Source organism: Pelophylax lessonae, assembly GCF_965119305.1.
Source record: "Pelophylax lessonae genome assembly, chromosome: 13".
In the NCBI taxonomy this organism is placed as follows: Eukaryota; Metazoa; Chordata; class Amphibia; order Anura; family Ranidae; genus Pelophylax; species Pelophylax lessonae.
In genome coordinates, this window is record NC_138780.1 from 95,982,341 (window position 1) to 95,999,324 (window position 16,984).

General features: G+C 43.5%; 1 protein-coding gene across 2 annotated transcripts in view; it reads left to right on the forward strand.

Annotated features, from left to right (window-relative positions):
• The window catches only part of HEATR5A (HEAT repeat containing 5A), a 277,280-nt gene that overhangs the window by 135,425 nt on the left and 124,871 nt on the right, over positions 1-16,984 (forward strand). For both annotated transcript variants that reach the window (XM_082275260.1, XM_082275261.1), the window contains exon 17: positions 4,434-4,624. In XM_082275260.1, the coding sequence (XP_082131386.1) occupies positions 4,434-4,624 (191 nt within the window). The remainder of the gene's footprint in view (positions 1-4,433; positions 4,625-16,984) is intronic.

A 16,984-nucleotide genomic window follows, 5' to 3' on the forward strand; every position in this document is an offset into this window, starting at 1 on the left:
GTCTAACCAGCATCTTGATATGCCACACCTGTGAGGTGGATGTATTATCTCAGCAAAGAAGTGCTCACTAACACAGATTTAGACAGATTTGTGAACAATATTTGAGAGAAATAGGCCTTTTGTGTACGAAGAAAATGTCTTAGATCAGTGGTTCTTAACCTTGTTGGAGGTACTGAACCCCACCAGCTTCATATGCGCATTCACCGAACCCTTCTTAATTGGGAGGGGTACTGCCAGAAAATAAGGTGTTGTTTACAGAACTGAATTAAACGTATCATACAAAGTAAAATGTACAGAGGTCAGTAGTATGTAGGGCAGCGTACAGAGGTCAGTAGGCTGTAGGGCAGCGTACAGAGGTCAGTAGGCTGTAGGGCAGTGTGCAGTAGTGAGTAGTTTGTAGGGCAGTGGTCAGTAGTTTGTAGGGCAGTGTGCAGTGGTCAGTAGTTTGTAGGGTAGTGTACAGTGCTCAGTAGTTTGTAGGGTAGTGTACAGTGCTCAGTAGTTTGTAGGGCAGTGTAGCGAGGTCAGTAGCATGTAGGGCAGTGTATAGGGGTCAGTAGTTTTTAGGGCGGTGTAGAAAGGTCAGTAGGATGTAGGGCAGTGTACAGAGGCCAGTAGCATGTAGGGCGGTGTATACGGGTCAGTTGATTGTAGGGAAGGATAAAGTGGTCAGTAGGCTGTAGGACGGTGTACAGAGAATAGGGCAGAGGACAGGAGTTGACAAGACAGAGGATAGGACAGTGTACAGGGATCAGTAAAGCCACACACCAGGGGGCTGGGAGGGCACACACCAGGGGAGGGTCAGGAGGGCACACACTGGGGGGGGGGCAGGAGGGCACACACCGGGGGGTTATGAGGGCACACACCAAGGGGTTGGAAGGGCATACACTGGGGGGAGGGTAGTGAGGGCACACACCAGTGGAGAGTCAGGAGGGCACACACTTGGGGGGGTTGGGAGGGCATACCATGGGGTGTCAGGAGGGCACACACTGGGGTGGGGGGTTGGGAGGGCATACCATGGGGTGTCAGGAGGGCACACACTGGGGGAGGTGTTGGGAGGGCATACCATGGGGTGTCAGGAGGGCACACACTGGGGGGAGGTGTTGGGAGGGCATACCATGGGGTATCAGGAGGGCACACGCCAGGGGGCATTCACAATGCTTATTGAGCTAAATGAAAAGGACATGCATTTCCATTTGTCAGCTAACAGCACCTCTATGCTAAGCTGCAGTAACTCAGCAGACTTAGCATAGAGGTGCTTGCAAACGAATCCACCATGTACAGCTAGCTGAGCCTACCACCAGGAACATTCACTCGGCTCCCTCTGCTCAGCTGCTCATACTTCCTCTTCCAGGCGGGCGCGATCTCCGTGGTCAGGTACATCCCCATCCCGCCCACTCAAGCAGCAAGCAGCCTGCAGGAGATAGGCTGGAAACCTGCTGGGGGAGGTACAGGGGGCAGAGCGTCAAGTGTCCATGTCTAATGGCTGTGAGTCGTCCCGACCGCAGCTCTGATTTCCCGGGGGGGGGGGGGGGTGTGGGTTGGCCTCACAATCAGTAATATTTTCTTGGGGGGGGAGCAATTGCTCTGTTGCCCCCCCCCCCCCGCCGAACCCCTGAGACTGACTCACCGAACCCCTGGGGTTCGATCGAACCCAGGTTAAGAACCACTGTCTTAGATCTTTGAGTTCAGCTCATGAAAAATGAGGACAAAAACAAGTGTGTTACGTTTTTAATTGTGTTGAGTGTATTTAAATGTACACAGATTTATCATGGTGCACAAATTTTGTTTCATTGCACTTTATTTATGAAGAGAAAAAAAAAAGCACAAAAGTTTAATGCTTATAAACTAATAGATCAATAAAACACAAATTAAAATCTTCCACAGCTGCACTCAAACACTTAATACTAGTGCATACGGTAAGTTAAAGTAAAATAAATGTTGCAATGTGTCTTAAAAGTGAATCACGTCATTACTGTAGCTATTAAACCCATAATCAGGTTAAAGCAGTGTGTATGACCCCAGTATTTTAATATTGCAATAAACTTAACATAAAAAAATACACAAACAATCAGTGAATTCCATCACCACTACTGACATAAATTAAATAACGATTAAAACAGAAAAGAGTATTGAATTCAGGAGAGTTCCAACATCACTCTACAAATACAAACTGTGTTTTCTCAAATTTGATGAGTAGCATTGCCTTAAGTGAATTTTACCACCACAATGGGTATCATTCACCTATGGATCAGGGACCGTCAAGAGGATCACAGCAGCAGTATACTCCAAAGGCGTTTGAGAACCACAGGGCACATCAGCAGGGATTCACTACCAGCACTTCACGTCCATCATGCATGTTATTCCATAAAATAAACAAACAGGCATCCCATAGTGCAACCTGTAGCTTTTGAGATATGTATATATATATACTGTATATATATATATCTACTCCTATAGATGTAAATCAATTGCGTGTAATAAAACCAGCAATACCACCATCTCCGATGTGTGTGATAATGTCAGCACAGGCTCTGCTCCCGACACGTTTCCTCTGAAAGCACATTTTCAAGGGGTTGGCTGGATGTGCTGGCTCTTCCCTTATATACAACATAAGCCTGTGAGCGTGCCGCCACTCAAATCTGACCACCCAGCAATGTATCAAATTCATTCATTGGTCTTGGTGTGATCAAATGCTTTTAAGGGCAGAGGAGGGATCTGGGGTCTAATAAACCGCAGATCTCTCCATAAAGTGTACCTGTCACTGCCTATTGTTATCAATACCAATAGAAGTGATAAAAAAGACAGTTGGATGTTAAAGCGTTTTGTAAAGGAAATAAAAAAAAAAAAAATTCAAACATGTCATACTTACCTGCTCTGTGCAATGGTTTTGTGCAGAGCAGCCCTGATTCTCCTTTTCTCAGGTTCCCCGCTGGCGCTCTGAGCCCCTTCCTCTTTCCGAGTGCCCCATAGCAAGCTACTATGGGGGGCATAGAATCAATGAAGGTAAAAACTTTCCTCCTTCAGAACCACTTTATTGCCTCATCTGATGCACGCCTTTGGGCATTAGGTCCATCAGGTGGCTTTTTGAGATGTAAGTGGTTCCCAGTTGTTTTTTTCAGTGTTAGAGTTTTGTTTGCTGTGAAACCCACCCGTTCATTGGACTGATTTTAGATGTCCTGACAGTTAATGACTTCCTGTGTCCGTGGAATGTTTAGATTTTTGTTTTCACCCCAAAATCATTTTCTTGGAGTCCATTGAGGGGCACAGGTCCCACCCCTCTGTTTTTATGACAGTGCTCTTGTTACTGCATTGCTTCAAATTGAGACATGCTTCAAGTAAGAGAAGTTATCCTTGCCTGTCCTACAATGACCAAACCTACTGTCGGAAGCTGTATAACCTGACAATTAGTCACTATAGCTAAATAAATTTTGAAAACCTAGTAACTAATTTAATTGATTTAAAGGACCATTGTGTTTTTCTGCTTAATGTATTTAGTTTCACCTTTATTATGAAGTGTTAGAGGTATGTGTCCGATTATACCACATAAGTATAACTATCTGGTTAGGGTTTGACATATGTTACTTAGGATATGTGTCCATTGTTGATATTAGGTAACTCTATTACCACAAGTCAGTGACATCATTGAACGTTACTGTAGATGATAGTCTTACAATTAAAAATGTTAAATTATACCAGGTACTAGCTGAGGAGGTAATGACTGCAAGCTTTAAAAACAGGCCAGGGCTCATCTGGTGTAATACACTATACTATGCTAAAGAAGAAGAAACCTAAGCTGTTTTGGAAGCATGCAATTGTGATCTATTTACTTAACCAGGTGAAGGTATCGTATCGTTTAACTCTGGAGTTTCCTGTTTCTACACTGTACAGCTTAGTAACTAACCTTTAAAGCAACTCTTTCAGTGGGTGAATGGATGTCAGACTGGAGGAGTGGGCATTATTAGCAGACTGTATTTGCGTGCATTCTGCCCTGGGTAAAACCCACATGTGATGCTGAGCCTACATACATTAAATGAAATCCAATAAATGAAAGGGGTGGGCTAGGGACAGTAGGGCTGGGGAAGAAAGTGCCAGATATATGCTGGATGTCCTCTAGCCAAAAAATGAGGTGGGCTCTATCTGACTTGATGCAGCTTCTAATGAACACTGCGAGAAGCTCGCATTGGGCTGAGATATCAGAGTAAGCATTTTCCATACAACTGTGCTAGACTGAAGCGAAGACTGAAGTTCATCTGTAAATTAAAGTGTCAGATTTCCCTATAACTATTCTAGTCTCAGGTTAGAGATTTAGAAAACATTGAAGCCTTAACACGAGTAAGGGAACTAGCATTCCTGTTTTTCCTTATGACAGTCACTAAAGGACATACAAGAAGTAATTATTGTTCCTTCTATTCTTTCTCTATCTCTTGTAGCATCTGGCCTCAGATCGTGTAAATTTAGGGCCAGAAGAGGCTCGAAAACCATGTCTGGGCTTAATTCTAGGGGCGCTGGACAGCAGCAGCCCAGGACTGAGATGTGCAGCTGTGGAATGCATGGCAAGGCTTTCCCTCGTGGTGGCAGAACCTCCTTACACTTCAGGATTAGCACAAGCAAGCTTTGAAAAGTATGTTGCTCCCAGGCACTCAAGTGATATTTGACATGATCACTAAAATCTAATATAAACTTTAACTTTTTCTTTTATTTACTGCGTTTTTTCAAATGTAACTTTTTTTTTTTTTAAACAAAAAGCTTACATACGCAACTGTGTACGCTCAATTAATACAAGTTTCGCTTCCCGATTTAAAAAAAAAAAAAAAGTGGACTACAACTAATGCACAAGTGCTTTTGGGGTCTTAAAGTGATTGTAAACAATCACTTTGTAAAACAACCCATTCAGTTTAAAATAGAAATGAAAGACAAAACATTTTGTATAGATATAAAAAAACATTATAGATCTTCTTTTTTTTTTCCTTTTTATGTGTCAGTTTTTATTGGTTTCAGAAAAAGGGTATACAAAGGTACAAACAATCCATGACTGTTAAGAAAGTTTAAAATCCTTTAAAACAAGTATCATGGTGTATACATTACATTTATAAAACTTTAACTATATCAACCGTAAATGGCAGGGCTCCTCAGTTCTGACCATTGCTGTGCAGGCCAGTCTGGGGTCGCCTCACCTCTCCCCCCCCCCCCGACGCCACAATGAGAACAAACTGCGTCACGAGGAAAAAAGCAACCCGCCCGACCCCCCAGTCTTTATTTCCATATCAATTTGTGGAGGTGCCCACCCTCTCCATTCTAAGCAGGTATACTGCAAAGTTGTAAATTTTAAACAATATCAAAAATGTAGCAACCGAGGACCAGTTTTGGTCCATTATCACCGAATTTTGTGGTAAAAAGGTACAAGATAAAAGAGGAAACAATAGGAAAGAAGTGTAAAAAAAATAGAAAGGTAAGAAAGAATAGGAAGGTGTCGGTGTCTAGATCGTTGTAACCAAGGCTCCAATATAGGAGTCAAACGAATCGACCTCAATGGTCAGAAGGTCTCCCCCTGATCATGGAAGTCCGGACAAATACTTCATCCAGGGGTCCCACACTTTCTCAAAAAGAGTCATCTTATCTTGAAGTATGGCCACCATCCTCTCATTAATCATGATCCAGGTCAGATTAGCCCTCAACAACCCAATCAGCACCACCGATGATCGCCAGGAGCGGGCTATAACTCCCTTGGCTGCCGTGATGTATGCTATTAAGCATTTGGTATGTCTTGGGATCCCCTCGACTGGTCTGCCCAGTAGAGCCTGCTGAGGGCATTTCACTAAATTAATTTGCATGAGGGAATAAATAAAATTATACGTGCGGATCCAAAACCGCCGGACTTTTGTGCAAGTCCACTAAGTGTGTAAGACTGTTCCCTCTTGTCCTCAACCTCTAAAGCAGCTAGAGGAGGCCCCCCGAGCAGCGGCTGCCAATCTGACCGGGACCATGTACCATCGCAAAAATACTTTGTAATTGGCTTCTATCAGAGACGTACTGATGAAGGATTTAGAGTTAAGCTGGGCTAATTTACCCCATTCAGCCCTATCTATATCTTCACCCAAGTCCTCCTCCAATTGTACCATATATGGTAGTTTAGTTTTCTCCTCGCTTAATCTATTATATATTGTAGATATATAACCCGTTTGTTTATCCACTGAGTTGAATAAATGTTCCATGGGAGTCGATGTGGTTATGTCGCTAGTACGTTTGAGGAAATTCATAAAGTGTGATATCTGAGAGTATCTAAATAATTCCAGTAGGGGGAGTGAATATTTTTCTTGCAACTTGTTTCTAGATATCATTCCCCTCTGGTCGCATAGGTCTCCCAACCGAAGAAACCCTTTGTTCATCCACCACTCAAATGTTGGGGGACACAGGCCCGGAGGGAACAGTGAATTTCCCAAGAGAGGTGCTACTGGGGAATGGGGAGATTTGAAATATGTATTTTTTCGACAGTCTATCCCATATTCCCAAGGATAGGGACAAGGTCGGGCATAATATACCCGGTCTGTCTTTAATTTTTTAGCCACATGAGGTTGCAAATCTGGGTATTGGCTAGGTGAGAAGATTCTAGTTGCATCCATATCGGGCAGGGTCTTTTTGAATGGAATCGGATTAAATGAGTACGTTGGGCAGCATAATAGTATTTTCTAGGTCTGGAACATCCAGGCCCCCCCCTCAGTTTTGGGGCAAATAGGGTCCGTTTGTTCACTCTAGGCCTCTTATCTCCCCATATATATTGTATGACTTTCCGTTGACAAGCTTGCAGGTCTGAAATATTAACCATTATCGGCAAGGTGCAAAAAGGGTACAGTAGCCTAGGCAAGAAATTCATCTTCACAGAATTAAACCTACCGAACCACGACGGTGGAATAACAATCCATCTATTGAGAGCTTCCTGCATTGTCTTGTACAAAGGCCGGTAATTGCAAGTATAGAGGGTATCCACTGATGAGGTGAGGTGAATGCCCAAATAAGGTAACGATTTCTCGTGCCATTTAAAGGGAAAATTCCTTTTTAAGAATATTTACCTTATCATCATCTAACGTTGGATTAAGTGCATGAGATTTGGAGTGGTTCACCTTTAACCCAGAGATTGCAGCGAATGCGTCTAACTCCCTGTGGTGGTTCGAAATGGAGATCATTGGGGTCGAGATATACATTAGTATGTAATCGGCAACGAGAGTGCATTTTTGCTCCCTGTGCCTGCAGAGGATGCCCTGAATACTTGTGTTTTGGCGAATTTTGATAGCTAATGGTTCCAGTGCTAAGACAAATAGGAGTGAGGACAAGGGGCAGCCTTGGCGGGTACCTCTGGGAATCACAAGGTAATCAGATCCATATTCTTTGATCGACAATCTGGCTATGGGTTCGCTATATAATGTTCTAATGATTGGTTCCAAAGCCATTGTTTTCCAAAGTCAGTAACAGATATTCCCAGAATAGGGAATCGAATACCTTATGTAGGTCGAGAGGTAATAGCATGCCTTTTCTCTGTCCCCCTCCATCCCAGTTGGATTTTAGTGCTGATATAATATCCACTGCGCGTCTAGTTTGATCAGGGGCTTGTCTATGTGGGACGAATCCCACCTGATCAGGGTGGACATACTTCTCTATTACAGAGTTCATCTTGGCTGCTAATTTTTTTTTTCTAATTTTCAATTCAACGTTTATAAGTGATATTGGATGATAATTTAGACATTCTCTATGGTCTTTGCCTGGTTTGGGGATGATATGAATAAATGCATTGTTTTCATATTTGGGGATAGGTGTGTCCCTCCTGATTGAGTTGAAATATGAACAAAGATAGGGAACTAGGGTGTCCCCAAACTTTTTGTAATAATGACCGGAGAAGCCACCTGGACCTGGTGCTTTAGAGGGGTTGAGATTTTTGATGGCCGATACCGCTTCCGAGAATTCGCTGTCTATTATGTCTGCATGTGAAGCGGAGAGTTGAGGAAGGAGGATATCATGGAAAAATGTTTCCATCAATGATTTTTTAAGTGGTTTCGGCTGGGCATAGAGTTTAACGTAAAAGTTATAAATTAATTGACTATCAGTTGGGGGTTTTGTGATCTGTACCCGTTTCGCAGTCTCAATTTTGGAAGTGCTGGGGAATATTGTCTCAGAACCTATTTTCGAGCTAGCAGTGTATGTGGTTTGTCACCTAGGGTATAGTAGCGATTTTTGGACCATCTAATGGACTTTTTGGCCTTAGTGGTTAAGCTAAGGTTGAGTGCCACGTGTGCGACGTCTGTTTTGTATCTAATGTCCATACCTGGTGTTCTTTTTTGTTCTCTTAATAAGTTGCGTAAGTCATCTTCCTGTTGGAGTATGTCTCGTTCCTTTTCCTTTTTTTTCCTAGAGGCTATTTGGATTAGCTTATCCTGAAAAGTCGCCTTATGCGCTGCCCAATGTATTGTAGGAGAGGGGTCTGCAGTGTTGTTGTCTTCCACTTCCCTGAATACTATGGGGTCATTCAGAATGGAGGCATTTAGCCTCCATGAGGCTGATTTAGGCTTCCTCCACAAGTCAGAGATCGTCATCTCGACTGGGGAGTGGTCAGACCAAGGTATCATTCTTATTCTTTTCAGTATGAATGGGAGAAGGGGCGACAATGAACAAGTGATCTATTCGGGTTTAAGTTTTATGGGCATGTGAGTAATGTGTATAGTCCCTCCTAGTAGGGTGATTATCCCTCCAAACATTCACAAGACTGTTGGAATTCAATAGGCGCGCCAGTTTAACACTTTGTTTGGGCACATGTTTAAGGGTAATTTTCAGGGAGTTAGATTTGACCATTATTTGATCTAGCGGGATATTGCTATCTCCTCCAAAGATTATATGACCCACTGTATGTGGCATTACCACCTTCAGCATATCGTGGAAAAAAAGCTAGCTGTCCCACATTAAATGCATAATAAGAAATAAACGTGACTTCATGCTCATTAATTTTACCATGTACTAAAATATATCTGCCTTCCTTGTCTCTTATTACTCCCTTGGGCGTCAAGGGGACTTTTTTGTCTATGCAGATCCCTACACCCTTTTTTTATCAGGGCTGTTGGATAGATAGAAGGTGGGGTATTTTACACTAAGATATTTAGGCGAAGAGGTTCGTGAAAAGTGAGTCTCTTGTAGTAGAACATCATCAATACCCAGTTTGTGATAGAATTGGAAAGCCTTTGTACATTTAGTAGGGGCATTTAGGCCTTGTACATTTTGTGTAAGGATTTTAAAGTTAGTTGCAGGGATATTGGTCATTGTGGTTCGGTAGGTTGTACTTGCCTGATTCCTCTGCGGATCTCTGTCTTTTGAGCCCTCAGGCAGGAAGACCTGTGATCTACATATCGGAGGTAGTAAGGATCTAGACACCGGGAGAGCACTAGGAAATCAAGGAAGAGAAAGAAAAAGTTAGAAAAAAATCAAGAAATATTAACCCCCCTCCCTCCCCGCCATGGGTAGGGGGGGGGATGTTGAGGAAGCTATCAATTTTGAGTACAGAACATAAAAACATGTCTGGTTGGGGGGGCCAGTTCCTCGTAAGTTACTGCGAGGTGTCCCATCGCAATTAGCCATGAGCAAGGTTGCAGCAAGTGGCATGCGGGAACATCCCGTTCCGTTTCTCCCCATTCAGTTTGATCCACCCTTTGGGAGGAGCAAGGTGGAACAGATGTGGGGACTATGGAGTGCCAAATGTTTTTTCCACCCCTCACTCCTCCAGGCCCCAGAATAGAGACCTATAATAGTAAAACAATAATTATGCAAAGACCCTCATAATAAGATCTAACTGGGCCCAGGTAAACAAAATGGGTTAGTCCACTCTATGTAGGCAACAAATTAAGTGGAACGGCTTTCCTCAAACTGAAGGCAATGGTAAAGAAACTATAGGGTAATGAACCAGTAGAGTGGTTTCCGGGAACCACCAAGCTTGGTTGTGCACTAGGCAACTGCAAGATTCAAGTAGTCAATGTTCTCTCCCAAATCCTCAGGGTGGAGTGTGTGATCTAGCTGGAGCTTTGCATTTTGGTTGGGACCATAGGGGTGACCCCGGTCTGATGTCGATCGCTGGTGGTGCTGTCGGTGATCTAGCTGAGGGGCCATCTCTTGAGATTATGCCCAATCCCAGCAATATCTCTTCTCCATCTTGGAAGCCGGAGAAGGAGTACGATTTGCCTTTAAAAGTGAGAGAAAGCTGGAATGGGTATGACCATCTGTATTTGATTTGACAATTGATCAGATGGGGTCAGTAATGGCCTCAGAGATCTCTGCTTTTGTACAGTCATCTGGGAGATATCCACAAAGATTCGAATCGAGTGACCAAGTAATGTAACATCTTGTCGGAAGCGAGCAGCCGCCATGATCTTTTCTTTAACTCTGTAGAAATGGGGCTTTACTATAATATCCCTGGGTGGGCCATCGGCTCTTGGGGTTGTCGGGGCCCGGTGGAAGCAGTCCAGTTTCAGGTGGTGTGGTGAAATATCAGGGATGAGGTCTGACATCACCGTATGGATAGTGGGTTCCAGATCTGTAATGGGCTCGGGGAGACCCCTTATCCTAAATTTGTATCGGCGAGATCTATTCTCTAGATCTTCGATTTTAGCTTGATCTTGATCCAGTTGATCTTGTAGGGAGACGATCAATTTGTGATTTTGATTAACTCACAGTACAGTACCATCAACTTTGGAATCAATAGAATCTAATCTCCCTCCTATTTCTTGGAAATCGGTCTTTAAATCTGCTGTGATCATGGCACAGGCCTTGGACAGTTCCTAATGCAAAAGTGCTGAGAATCTAGCTATTCAGATTGTGTCCCCTGAGTATGGTGCAGGGGGTGGGGGGGGTCATGGAGCTGCCCTGACTCAGGGCCAATCCTGCCAGGTCGGCCATCTGCCTATCCATTGTAGAGGCTGGGGATGCTGCACCCTCTATCTCCCCCTCTGAGAAGGCATGATATGGGGAGAAGTGTTGCGATTCCCTCAGGGAGGGCTGCATGGTATCCTCCTGGGATTGCGATGAGAAGGGGTCCCTTACCTCCTCAGGCTGAGAAGTTGTGGGAGTCTGCTGTCCCAGGCTATGTGGGGCAGATGAGGAAGAAGAAGGGCCGCCTCGGGCAGACGCGCTGCGGGTCGCCGCCATCTTGGTTGGCTGTGTCTGTGTCCTGAGAGGAGACTGGCGCGCCGTTGAAGGAAACTGTTTTGGTAACTGCTGCTTTTGTTTGCTTGTCAATTAGGGTTTCCACTTCCTCTCCTTTATGCCTTTTTTTGCTGGGAAATGGCAGGGACGTGCAGAGCGCGGTCAGAACATGTCCGGATCCGGGGCTGTGTGCATGCGCATATGTTTTTTTTCCTTTTTGTAAGCGATTACATTTCCTTTGTTCTCAGCTGCATAAGAGCTTGGGGGGGGGGGGGGGAGAAGCAGCAGCACACTGAGCTTCCCAGTTAATGGCTGTGCAGGGGACTCCTGATCATTCTGATCATTGGAATAGAGCACACTGAGTTCCCAGCATAGCTAGAGAACGGACCATGTTGTGCTCTCCCGCTTAGCGTGGTAAGGTTTTAATAGAAAAGCACGGGGGCTAGTATGAACACCAGGGATTTCACATAAAGGAAGCAATACAGAGAGTAAAGGATAATTCCTCATACAAGTACATAGTACAGCAGGCACATATCAGGAATATGAAGTGTTGGGGTAACAAATACTTTAAATTGCGCTGTATAACATTTCTGTGCATGGTAATAATTCTAGAACCTATTGAACTGCACAGTTTGTAGGGAAAGGGCCATCAAGCCAGAATTTCCCAATACAGCTGCAAGAAAAAGTATGTGAACCCTTTGGAATGATATGGATTTCTGCACAAATTGGTCATAAAATGTGATCTGATCATCATCTAAATCACAACAATAGACAGTCACAGTCTGCTCAAACTAATAACATACAAAGAATGAAATGTTGTCATGTTTTTATTGAACACACCATGTAAACATTCACAGTGCAGATGGAAAAAGTATGTGAACCCCTAGACTAATGACATCTCCAAGAGCTAATTGGAGTGAGAGGTCAGCCAACTGGAGTCCAATCAATGAGATGAAATTGGAGGTGTTGGTTACAGCTGCCCTGACCTATAAAAAACACACACCAGTTCTGGGTTTGCTTTTCACAAGAAGCATTGCCTGATGTGAATGATGCCTCGCACAAAAGAGCTCCCAGAAGACCTACGATTAAGAATTGTTGACTTGCATAAAGCTGGAAAGGGTTATAAAAGTATCTCCAGAAGCCTTGCTGTTCATCAGTCCATGGTAAGACAAATTGTCTCTATAAATGGAGAAAGTTCAGCACTGCCGCTACTCTCCCTAGGAGTGGCCGTCCTGTAAAGATGACTGCAAAAGCACAGCGCAGACTGCTCAATGAGGTGAAGAAGAACCCTGGAGTGTCAGCTAAAGACTTACAAAAGTCACTGGCAAATGCTAACATCCCTCTTAGCGAATCTACAATGCGTAAAACACAAAAACAAGAATGGATTTCATGGGAGGATACCACAGAGGAAGCCACTGCTGTCCAAACAAAACATTACTGCACGTTTACAGTTTGCACAAGAGCACCAGGATGTTCCACAGCAGTACTGGCAAAATATTCTGTGGACAGATGAAACCAAAATTGAGTTGTTTGGAAGAAACACACAACACTGTGTGGCGACAAAGAGGCACAGCACACCAACATCAAAACATCATCCCAACTGTGAAGTATGGTGGTGGGGGCATCATGGTTTGGGGCTGCTTTGCTGCATCAGGCCCTGGACAGATTGCTATCATCGAAGGAAAAACGAATTCTTAAGTTTATCAAGACATTTTGCAGGAAAACTTAAGGCCATCTGACTACCAGCTGTAGCTCAACAGAAGATGGGTGTTGCAACAGGACAATGACCCAAAGCATACAAGTAAATCAACAACAGAATGGCTTAAACAGAAGAAAATATGCCTTCTGAAGTGGCCCAGTCACAGTCCTGACCTCCACCCGATTGAGATGCTGTGGCATGACCTCAAGAAAGCGATTCACACCAGACATCCCAAGAATATTGCTGAACTGAAACAGTTCTGTATGGAGGAATAGTCAAGAATTACTCCTGACCGTTGCGCACAACTGATCTGCAACTACAGGAAACGTTTGGTTGAAGTTATTGCTGCCAAAGGAGGTTCAACCAGTTATTAACCACTTCCCGCCCACCCTATAGGCGATTGACAGCGGGAAAGTGGTTGCATTATCCTGACCGGACGTCATATGACAGCGGCAAGATAATGCGCTCTGCGCGCCCCCGGGGGGCACGCAGACCGGCAATCGGTGATGCGGCATGTCACTCTGACAGGCCGCATCTCCGATCTCGGTAAAGAGCCTACTGACGTAGGCTCTTAACCATGTGACCAACTGTGTCCAATCACAGCTGGTCACATAGTACAAAGGAAGAGCCATTGATCGGCTTTCCTTAGTTCGTGCCTGACAGGCAGGAGTAGAGGAGAGCCGATCTGCGGCTCTCCTGATGGGGGGGGGGGGGGTCTGCACTAGTAATCAGATCATTGATTACCAGTGCAGACTCTGGGGGGGGGGGGGTGGTGCCACTAGAACCACTAGGGATGCCCACCCATGACTCCAGGGATGCCCACCAGGGATGGCAATCAGAGCTCAGGGAACCCGCCAGTGCCCTCCCCATCAGTGCTGCCCGCCAGTGCCCTCCCCATCAGTGCTACCCACCAGTGCCCATCATTGCCATCTATCAGTGCCGCCCACCAGTGCCCATTATTTTCCACCAGTGCCACCTATCAGTGCCGCCTATCAGTGCCCAGCAGTGCCGCCTATCAGTGCCCACCAATGCTGCATATCAGTGCTACCTATCAGTGCGCATATTAGTGCCACCCCATCAGTGCCTCCTCATTAGTGCCTGTCAGTGCAGCCCCGTCAGTGCAGGAAAAAACATATCCATTTACAAAATTGTATAACATAAACAAAAAACTTTTTTTATTTGTTTAGCAAAAAAGAAAAAACCTTGGGGTGATCAAATACCACCAAAAGAAAGCTCTATTTGTGGGAAAAAATGACATAAATTTGGTTTAGGTACAGTGTTGCATGACCGCGCAATTGTCATTCAAAATGCAACAGCGCTATAAGCTGAAAATTGGCCTGGGCAGGAAGGAGGTGAAAGTGCCCTGTATTGAAGTGGTTAAATCTAAGGGTTCACATACTTTTTCCACCTGCACTATGAATGTTTACATGGTGTGTTCAATAAAAACATGGCAACATTTCATTCTTTGTGTGTTATTAGTTTAAGCAGACTGTGATTGTCTATTGTTGTGACTTAGATGATGATCAGATCACATTTTATGACCAATTTGTGCAGAAATCCATATCATTCCAAAGGGTTCACATACTTTTTCTTGCAGCTGTATATTGTCTACTTATTATACTTGTGGAGGTCAGACCAGGTCAAACTATCTTTGCAATGCGTATGTTATGTTAACTAAGAATATCCTCTGGGGTGTCAACCATGTTTGTCAGTGCAGATGTTTTTTCTTTCACCTATAATTTATTGATTTTCCAAATATCTGCATAGGTACATTGAGCAAAAAGCATACAAAATATATACAGTTCATTGTTTGACACCCGGGATAGAAAGTACACTGAGTAGACAGTAATGTAATGTATGTATTTTCTCTCCTTTTTACTTATCATTCAGAAAGCAAGTGCCATCAGGAAAAATAAATGGATGTGAGCGTTCGTAAGTTGGGTGGTGGGCGGGTGATTGTGTCTGTAGACCTAATTGAATGTAGGACGATGTGGAATGTGTGGATGGAGGTCTCTGAGTATAGCTGTTGAATGGGAAGGGTATTATAAAAGGCTTCTATAACACTATAGCGGGAAAATGGAGATAATGCCAGCTTTAATGTAAAAAGCAAAAGTATAAGATGTGGAGAGGGAAGGAGGAGGTTTGGAGGGAAGGGGGGAAGAAGCACCTTCAACAGAAGCACACACAGCCTCTTACCAAATGTGATTGACCACCCTATTACACGTAATAGAACAGTAATGCTCCAGGGATGGCTCAAAAAATTATCTGATCCATCAGCTATTCCAGTTCTTCCAGATCAGGATGGTCAAACACCATGCAGTGTGCATTTTCCCAGTAAACGGTACACAGAATTGAATCCACAGTATATTCATCTCAAGAGAAGAAAAAGCCTCCTCCTAGTGCAATATGCCTATAAACTTTAATTTATTAAAAGTTAAAAATCCACTCCCATAGATCCAAGTTAAAACCGTATAATCGCTCAATTGTGGAAGTTTCAAACCCAGAAAATGGCCACACTCCGCTCCGTTCCTGTACGCAATGACATCAGCACCAAGGCTCCACCCTACCCATTTTGTCATAAAAAGACACTCCAAGTCCTGATGCCAGAAACCAGAAGTATAAAAAACGAATACGCCATGTGGCCTGGCAGCCATACTAGCGTCGATACCAAACAAATATCTGGCATATACAGTGACTCAACAATATAAATTCTATTAAAAAAGAAGCTCATATAAAGGCTTTAATAAATATGTGCGTAATCCTAAAAGAGGGAAAAAATAATAAAAATAAATTAATTTGCTATGAAAAAACATCACGTCATCATAGAGCGGAGAGAGAATGTGTGCTATCTTGTGTTTCAAACACATAATTACAACCCAATATGTAAATTATGTAAAAAACAAGATTCTATACACTTTTATAAGAAGTTAGGCAAATCATAAAAATAAATTGGTTAGTCCCTAAGGACAAACCAATTAAACTTTCAATTCATAAGAAAAAAATAGTTAAATGCAAAATTAAAAGAATATGATAAATACATATAACCTAGGTAGAATACTCAAAAACCTGATCGAACATTAGCCAAAAATAAAGGGACCCAACCCCAGAGGGTATCTTAATATTATTCAAGCATTATTTATAAACACATTTATGTCCCATTGTATGTTTAACCCATTGGGGACATACGTTTTTAACTTAGACCTCAAGCCTGGTGTCTGTTATAATGGTCTGAGGTTTGGGGAGGGGGGGTGATCCAAATCAAATTGTAGATTGGGATGGGAGAACTGTACATGATATTTAAATTGGACCACATGGTAAGTTCTAGTGTAGCACGCAGAGATGCTAAAGGTGCTATTTGTGGTGCTATAGTATTTCCCTAAGTTTGGAATGCCAAGTCCACCTGATAATTTGCAGCAGTTTACATGATAGCTGCCAATCCTGGTCATCATGTGTCCCATAATGATAGTGTGTATTCTGCTGAACCATAATAAAGGAATGGAATTCCAGGCAGTTAAAAGGTTCAAGAGTTCCCTATGTAGGGGCAAGTACACTACATTGTCAAAAGTATTGGGACGCCTGCCTTTACATGCACATGAACTTTATTTACATCCCAGTCTTCGCCTGTAGGGTTTAATATTGAATTGTCCTACACTTTGCAGCTATAACAGCTTTAACTCTTTTGGGAAGGCTGTCCACAAGGTTTAGGAGTGTGTCTATGGGAATGTTTAACCACTCTTCCAGAAGCGCATTTGTGAGGTCAGGCACTGATGTTGGACAAGAAGGCCTGGCGCTCAGTCTTCGCTCTAATTCATCCCAAAGGTGTTCTGTTAGGTTGAGGTCAGGAGTCTGCGCAGGCCAGTCAAGTTCCTCCACCCCAAACTTGCTCATCCATGTCTTTATGGATCTTGCTTTGTGCACTGGTTCAAATAATTTGGTAGAGGGGGGATTATGGTGTGGGGTTATTTTTCAGGAGTTGGGTTTGGCCCCTTAGTTCCAATGAAGGGAATTCTTAAGGTGTCAACATACCAAGACTTTTTGTACAATTTCATGCTTCCACTTTGTGGGAACATTTTGGGGATGGCTCCTTCCTGTTCCAACATGACTGCATAC